The 8397-nt window shown below is 35.8% G+C and overlaps 2 protein-coding genes across 3 annotated transcripts in view; both read left to right on the forward strand.

Moving 5' to 3' along the window:
• Window positions 1-130: 130 nt before the first annotated feature.
• On the forward strand, window positions 131-4438 carry LOC113665943 (myocilin-like). Of its 2 annotated transcripts, none has more exons than XM_089180579.1 (7): window positions 131-359; window positions 456-536; window positions 1101-1220; window positions 1562-1634; window positions 2533-2797; window positions 3011-3258; window positions 3784-4438. In XM_089180579.1, the coding sequence occupies exons 2-7, from the start codon at window positions 489-491 to the stop codon at window positions 4035-4037; spliced, it is 1008 nt and encodes a 335-aa protein (XP_089036705.1). In that variant the 5' UTR covers window positions 131-359; window positions 456-488; the 3' UTR covers window positions 4038-4438. The 2 variants fall into 2 exon arrangements, with proteins under 2 accessions (XP_089036705.1, XP_089036706.1); XM_089180580.1 differs by having other exon boundaries at window positions 230-383.
• A 3595-nt stretch (window positions 4439-8033) lies between these two features.
• Window positions 8034-8397, forward strand: part of LOC113665874 (uncharacterized) — a 4495-nt gene continuing 4131 nt past the window's right edge. Inside the window, exon 1 of the mRNA XM_089180581.1 lies at window positions 8034-8122. The gene's annotated coding sequence lies outside the window, so the exon portion shown is untranslated. The remainder of the gene's footprint in view (window positions 8123-8397) is intronic.

Raw genomic sequence — 8397 nt, forward strand, 5'->3', positions numbered from 1 at the left:
TTCAAGAAAACCACAAATTGCTGCACTACTTGACTCAATGATTTGAGAGTAAAGAAATGTATTTTTCTTCTTCTTCCCCCTGTTTGTTAGAAAATCGTGTCTCAAAAAGTTTTATGGATGTTTTGTCTAGGTTTGTTGACCCTTCACCTCAATTGATGTCATAATAACGGTAAACAATGACTCATACTCTAACCAACATGAAAATTTGCAGACAGACTCTACCTAGTGTACGTGGCCAAGTTCAAGTCACTCAATAAAGAACGCATCTGTCTGACAAAATTTAATCTCTACGGCATCGTAGTCCCTCGCGTGAAAACCTCCTGGACTAGAGAGTCTAAAGATATCTGCTGCTGGGAAAAGTAAGTTTGCAAATTTATTTGTAGGTATGTTCATATCTTTTAATTTATTATCCTAAGGCAAACTTAAGATATAAATTTGATTTGATTTTCTTTTAGATCTTTCCAAGGCGAAGGCATTCCTCTTCCATAATGTTTCGATACCTCTCACTGTTCCTCCTCCAGTTTATTCTACTTCTGGTAAGGTTTGAGGCTTTTAGTTATCAAACACAACCGAACCATTATTTCCTTCGATTCACTGCCTTTTTATTTTATCAGGGAGTCTGTAAACAATCTCCATAGCTTGCTCAGAGTACATAATCATTGCACAGGACAATTCTGTTACACCATAGCTTCTTCATAGTTTTAAGAACTTGAGTGTGTAGTGTTTGTAACGAGGTTTTGTAAACAGCAATTCATTCAGCCCTTTCAGATATAGACATCTGGTGTTTCATGAAAAATGTTCCTTGTTAATCTCCTTCTTTTAAATGCAAAGCAAACTACCGAAAAAGAGCTTCTAGATTTAAAACTGAATGAATTGACGTTTATATGGGGACCAATTCAGTCAGTTGTTAATATAACCATCCAAAGGATTTTTATACCTTAAACAACTTATTCGCGTGAGAAACATGTTTTACGGGGCTCTCGCAAGAAATGATGACAAGTCTATTCGAAGTTTTAATATTTCTTTAAGTTTCCTCGAGCTCCCAGTGTGGCTTTTAGTTTAGCGCTTTAAATTTCCTAAATATCACTTTCTTGCTCCAGGGCGATGGACTCGGTAAATCTGCGGTGAATACGCGGATGAAACGCGGCTTATCTTCCCACCACCGTCACTCGTCGAAGTTATCAATAAAAGACCTTGCTCTCGAGTTGGCGAAGAAGCACGTAAGTAGTTTGAAGTACATAACTGTATCTTCTAAATGTATGGTTACTACCGCCACTAAGAGATTATAAACTAATCTCTTGTCGCCACTCAAGTCTGTTGCCACCAAAACAAACCACCTCTGAAAAAGGTTCTGTCACATAACGAAAATTGCTTATTTTTCTCTCACTTTACAATTCTGGATTTTTCAAAATCTCTTTTGCTCGCACTGTGTCATCAGCTGTAGGTCCGATAGTAAACGTAAGTGTCACGACCATTCGCTAGAAAAATTCCCGTCAGCAAACTAAAGAACCGTGTTACTCGGGTTTAGCGCATTACTAAGATGGCTTTTTTCTGTTTGTAGTTGCTCAAGATGATCCTTGATGAGCAACGTGACTTAGATAAAGCAAAAGAGAATGTTTACATCCTGGAAAGAGGTTTGTTAGAAATGATAACCACTTGGCTTTTAGAGACTAGGACTAAATTGTTTCTAATTTGTTTTAACACAGCTACGAAGATTTAAGGCAAATTTTGCAATTTCTTCTGCAGTTTTTGTCAAATGGTATGCAAAGAATCCAAAAAACAAATTAGATTGGAAATATGAAAAATAATAAAAGTGTGATTGAAAAGTACAAAATATATTCTAGAAATTTATGGAAAGCATAAACGAAAACAAAACCATATTTGCAAAAAATCTCTGAATTGCGAAAACTACTAAGAAATTCGCAAAAGCGACGACGAAAATCGAGAAATTCATCGTAGAGGGTAAAGAGAGACCCAAAAAAAAAATCATGAAAATCGCAGAAGTTCGCAAATGGAAAAATATGAAAAAAATATACGCAAGAGTTGAATGTTAGAAAAATAAACGAAAATTAAAGAAATAGTGCCAGATTGCAGAAACAGTATAAAGTTGTCTAGACGAGTGTCTAAATCAACAAATGTGTGCAGAAGGGTCAAGGAAGGTTCCAACCAGCCAAAATTAGCGCAAAATATCACAAATTTTACTTAGACGTGCCAAAAAAACGGTCTAGTTTTCCAAAAATGCATTTAAAAATAATTTTACCCTGTAAAATCCAAGAACAGGCTCAGTTTAGGCGGTTGGCTTAATACTCAAGAAGCGGAAGCTGTAATTGACATGGAACTGTAGAAAATCGCAAATGTCGCAAAATGTGCTAAGAAAAGTATTCAGTTAGAGAAAAAAACAACACTGATTCTGCATTATGAACTGACATAAGTGTAGGTAATCAGAATGCTTTCCAATCAAATATGTCTTTGAAAAGAAGGAAAATCTGATCAAATAATAATCGACTTTAACTTTGACTGAAACTTCTTTAGACAGGTGCATAAACATCAAATCTGTTGGAAAACCTATCACTCACAACACTCGGTATTATACACAAGGAGCTTGGATGAAAGACCCACTAGGAATCATGGGTGCTGAGACCATATTTACCATGGAACGTTATTTCGCAAATGTTATTCAAGCGTTTGAAAACATGGAAAAGTTCAAGGCTGGTGTGGTTCACAAGACTTATTCTCTGCCTTATTACTTTGATGGAACTGGAGCAGTAGTGTACGGACCCTACCTCTACTACAACAGGTGAGATATTTTTTGGTTTCCAGCTTTATCTAACTTACTATTAAAAAAAGAGACTTCTGACTTGTTTTACAGATAGATAGATTCAAAACACGTGTTTGAAAGATAAATTTTTGTTTTGTTTTTCACGAAAATTGAAACATTCAGCGGTATGAGAATTTAAGCAGAAATTAGTCCCATCTGATGAATCGTTTGTTATTTATCTTTTGATTACAGAGCCAATTCAGCTTATATTATCAAGTACAATCTTCTCACAGAGCGTATGGAGGCTCAAATTACTGTTAGCGGCTTTTCAGCGCGAAAGAACTACTATCGATGGGGCGGATATACTGGAATGGACTTAGCAGTTGACGAGCAAGGACTGTGGGTTCTTTGGGGAGATAATGGAAACAGCTATCGTTTGCGCGCATCAAAAATAGATGTGCGTAAAAACGCAGTCACCCACACCTGGAGCTTGAGTACAGGTAAGTATGCAACATGAAGCTATGTGAACGGAGACGAAACTGTAAAATAAAAGAGAACGAGTTAATGAGGTGGGGATATTTTACGTAGATCTCAGTTAAGGGCGATTAAAGAATAAGCGACAGAATGACTAAACCTACTCCAAGCACAGAGTAGCAACTGAATTAAGAACACTTACTTAAAAAAAAGCCCTTAGTCTACTTGATCACAAAAGACACAAATAAATGAAATAAACCTTAAAATGACCAATAAATGATGACAAAAAAGAAATTATCCTCACAGATGAGGAGCAAGTAAAGAAACTGTAGATAAAGAAGCTTAAAGTAATTCAAGCCTTGACAGAACTCGAACCATTGCCTTCCTAGTTGGCTTTACAATCACCTGAGCTATGGTATCTTATCACAAACAAAAGAAGTATTTTTTCCACAAGTCAGGAAATAAAGTAACATATTAAGCCAATGCGCATCTTTGCCAAATGAATTTTGTCGATTTTGCATTCAATTTTGACTCTTCTTTTCCCCGCGCAGAGAGGATGTCCTATATGGGAAATGCTTTTGTGGCCTGTGGAGTGATTTACTGTATCAACGAATACAGCAGCAAAACCACTACCATCAATTTTGCTTATGACACCAAGACAGGGAAACAGTGGATTCCCAACATACAGTTCACAAACCAGTATGGTTACAACTCCATGGTGGACTACAACCCCAGGGAAAGAGTGCTGTACGCTTGGGACAACAAACGTCTTGTTACTTACCCTCTCACCTTTGAGGAACAGTAAATTGGTGCAAAACTTAAAGGGAAAACAAAACCAAGCGATGGATGTGAAACTTTTTGATTGATTTACTGCTTTGTAGATGCACTTGCGAACGAAATAAGCTAACATTACAATTGGCATTTTTACATACTGATCAGTCCTGCAGACTCAAAGCCTTAACTCAGCCGTTTTGTCTCCTGATGGCTCGAGTGCAGATTTTTTAACCGAGATTATTTTTCAACTTGCTTCAATCATTTCAGCTGCGATTGTAAGACTTTAATCAAGGGTTTTAAATTCTGAAAAAGTGCTCTTTGTGATCAAAAGTTGTGAAAAAGGAAGAGTTGAATTGACTAAACTTTCTGTCACTTTTGATTCAACTTTAAAATTGCTGTTAGTGCTTGAAAAATAAAATGTGGGAAATAGCATAATAGACGTGATTGTCTCATTTATTTGAAGTACAAATTTCAAACTCGATTTAATTGTTTTCACCAGCAGAGGCGTTGGTGATGATACTGGTCTTTAAGTCATTTTTTATTTTTATGACTAGACGCATATTTGCGTTCACCCGGGCTTTCCGTTGGAAATAAACTCTGTTTTTTGTGCTTGCATTTGCCTAAGTTTTTTTTATGCAATTATTGGTGTATCCTGTAACTGTTTTCTTCCCTTGGTATGCCAGAGATGCAGGTTTCTCACATATGTATACAGATACCGGTGCCCCTATACCAATTGTACCCTTGAGTCAACCCTGTCCCGTATCTTTTTATTTTTAAAACTGAGATATGTTGGGGTTCATTAATTTCCCGCGAAAACAAGTTGACGTTCCCATAAACTTTCCGCGCTTTTTGCTTTTATTGAAATACTTTCGCACGGCCTACATTTGACTTAACAATAGAGGACCACAGCTTTCTTATGATTGGTTATTATGTAAACACCCGCGAAAAACCTGTGGGAGGTGCTTAATTCTAAAAATTAAAAAGATACGGGACAGGGTTGACTCAGAAGGTAAGTATGGAAGATGGAAGCTCGGGGAATGGGCTCCTGCTTTTGATTATGAGCAGCCCCAAGTGCTAGTGCGATGACAAAAAGTCACTACTAGAGATTATTACCAGATGAACTATAACTTTTATGGGGTTGTTGGAGTGGTTCTCATGAAATATACTTTAGCATATTTTGTACTATCACATCCGATTTGTTTGTTTCCATTTGGATTTACTGGGCTAGTAAACAATGTTATTTATCGACTTGCACGATATTTTACATTTCCTATACTTTGACGAATTCTTTCATGACAGTTAAACTTAAACGTCCTTTTATTTAACAGTTTTTTAGCATCAGCAGTACAAGGTAGATGACATGGGGATACATGAGAAAATACGTACATAGACAAATTTTCTAATCTTTCTGCTCTTGTTCCTTAACCGAAAAATTTTATCATTATGAAGAGACATTGACTCAGGGGGACTTCCCGTAACTCTGTATCTTTGCACGCGAATGAAGATGAATGAAACTTCATTAAAGTAAAATGAAATATGGAGTAGGTTATTTTAGCGACGAATGGCACTTCTCTCGCGTGTAATGAAACTTGCAGCGGCTTGCTGTAAATGATAAGCAGTAAATTTCTTTGTACTTGCGAAAATGAACGTGGAAAGTGATCAAAGTTGTCAACTTAAAAATTGTCACAGTTAGTAACAATCTAGGTGTTAGTATCACCTAGATCGAGGTTAAAATTTTATGGTGATCGTGCTTTTTCGATCTGCGCCCCTAAACTTTGGAATAATCTTCCAGAGCATATAATATGTAGTTTAAATTTCACATCTTTTAAGAGCAACCTTAAAACTTATCTTTTTAAGCGTTATTTTAATTTGCAGTTTTGTTCTAGTATTTTTCGAATTTATTATTCACAAAGTTACTGCTTTAAACATTTTATTGTGAAGCGCCTTAGAGCTTTAGAATAGAGTGCTATAGAAATTTTTGTATTATTATTATTATTATTATTATTATAAGTTATTAGGAAACATCAGTCTTTAATGTCGAGCAGTGTTATGTCGGTTCAAGTAGAGATCATGTCCTTGTACTGACAAAAATTTCCAAAAATCCAACAGTTTTCTTCCATTTTCCAAGAATAAGGTTACTCTCTTGTACCTAGCGCGATATTGTGGCTTTAGAAAATATATTTTACTTGTGAAGGAAATGATAGTCGATAATTTCATTTCTAATTAAAATATCAAGCTTCATTTGTATAATACTAGTTTTCCTTTTCACAAGATATGTTCCTTGGTGACCTGAAAACTTTGCGATTAGCCTTCTGGCACCTCTTAGGACTCGTAGGTGCTGACAAAGCTCCATTGACTATTTTGAATAGTCATTTGGTCAATACACCAAAGTGAAATGGTTACATTCAGTCGAGAGTTGTGCAGTGAGTGGTGAGTTATGATTTGTAACGATAGAGAAGTAGTAATATAATGTATTGTTTTGTTCAATTCCTGTTTATTTTTGAAACCCAGAAGTAGTGTTAGTGACGATACTGGTCGTTAAAGCATTTCTTTATTTTTATGAATATTTTCATCTTTTTCTTAGAATTCTAATGCATGTAACGAATGTTGGACACACCTCTGTACGAATTAAGTTGCCAGAGTAACGGTGCTCACTGCGCTTTTCCCACAGAGTTCTCACTGATTCAACACTTGAGAGTGAAACCCAAAATCTTAAATTTAGGCAAAACAAGACAATCATGAAAATCAGCTCCGGCAACTTGAGAGCTTTTAGACAACACGAAAAGCTTGAAAAAACTAGCAAATGAACGTGGGATTACCCAATCTGCTGGCCTTGGGGTTTTTTTTTTTTTAATACCTCCTTGATGATCCACTTTGCCTTTCCCAAACTCATATCCATGAACGATGAATATCAAAGCTGTTTTCGTAAAAGGGAAGATAAACCCATTCAAGTATTGAGATAAAATCTTAGCGTGACTGAAAAGCAAAGAACGTTCTACGCGATTACAAAGTGCAGTGAAGTGAAAAGGTGAGCAGTGGGTTATCTAGGGCTGCGTTAGCCGTTAGGCCCAAAAAATTACATATTTGAACTGTAAGTCGTTAAAAAAGTTAACCATAAAACATCTTACAGAATGCTTGAGAATCCACTCTAAATTCTGCGAAACCTTTCAAAGCCATCAAAAGAATGTTAATGAGTTTGCAGATTACGAAACATATCTATTTACACATTTCACGGAGGCTTTCTAAACATCATTAATGTTTACGAGAATACAGGGAAATTTTTTTCATTAAAAGATATTTTGAAGAAAAGTTCCTGTGTTCTACGAAATGTCTTCGATTGAACCTTAACATGATGAAGTTACAATCTGATTTCATGTCAAAGTATGTTCTTGATAAATCTGCTTGCGTGTTTCGTAGCTTTGAGTGCTTTGTTAGATAAATAAAGCAAATTCGAGTAAATAAGACAAAAAATTAATACCCCACCTGAACCTACAACTCCCACTCATATTCTAACGAACTTTGCAAAAGTAAGCTGAGCTGTTAATGAGGATTGCAGTAGTATTTTAAGCAACAGGGAAACATCAGTCGTGCAAGAAAAGCAAGTTACTAATTGCGCGCAATGCTACTAAGTAAAAAGGGCCATTTAGCTAAAGAAAGGTCTTTTTTTTTTATCATACTAGGCAATGCTATACGGACAACTATACCCACAAGAAATATTACAGAAGCCGTAGAATCTAATTTGCATTGATTTGCAAGCTTTCTAATACGTTTCACAGGAATTCCTTAACTTTTGCTGTAAATTTTTATAGTTAGAAAATACATGTTACAGAACGTCCTTGATCAAACCTTTACAGGATAACTACAGAATCGGTATTTGTGGGAATTTGTTAGTCCGTGATTAGGTGTTCGGCAGATAAAATGATTCGTATTCGATGGGGAAATACAATTACACTTAGTTCAAATAAACAAAATTTCAAATTCCCAGCTGTGTATACAAATAATAGTTTTTCCCACCCACATACAGAATTTATTGGGCATTTAAGCGTGAAGGTTCACAGAGTTTGGTCACCAAAAGAAAAGGAATAGAACAAAGACGAGAAAGTATCAAGAAGCCAGGCAAATTACTCAGAAAAAAAGTGTTTAAACTGAAGTTATTCGTCCGAAAGTTTCGCTTCCAGACCTTCTTTGACTCTGTGAATAGCGGATGGAAGTTAAAAAATCCTTACAACTTTAAAGAAAATATTTCAAAGGTAAATTCCTCTTAGTGCAAGCGTTTAGACCTCCTTGATGAGAAAGGGACACTGGACCACTATTAATATCACTGCAAAAGATACAATTAAAAAAAAATGTTTCGTGTAAAATTTATATCTGTTTACTCTTGTTTCCTCGGT

The sequence above is a fragment of the Pocillopora damicornis genome, chromosome 8 (genome assembly GCF_964200805.1).
Source record: "Pocillopora damicornis chromosome 8, jaPocDami1.2, whole genome shotgun sequence".
NCBI lineage: Eukaryota > Metazoa > Cnidaria > Anthozoa > Scleractinia > Pocilloporidae > Pocillopora > Pocillopora damicornis.

Bases quoted from the DNA above. Each gene is read 5' to 3' on its own strand.
- LOC113665943 (XM_089180579.1), top strand. From the start codon at position 489: ATGTTTCGATACCTCTCACTGTTCCTCCTCCAGTTTATTCTACTTCTG. The intron at 1,635-2,532 runs GTTTGTTAGAAA...AAACTTCTTTAG, and splicing joins TGTTTACATCCTGGAAAGAG to ACAGGTGCATAAACATCAAA. The intron at 3,259-3,783 runs GTAAGTATGCAA...TTCCCCGCGCAG, and splicing joins CACCTGGAGCTTGAGTACAG to AGAGGATGTCCTATATGGGA.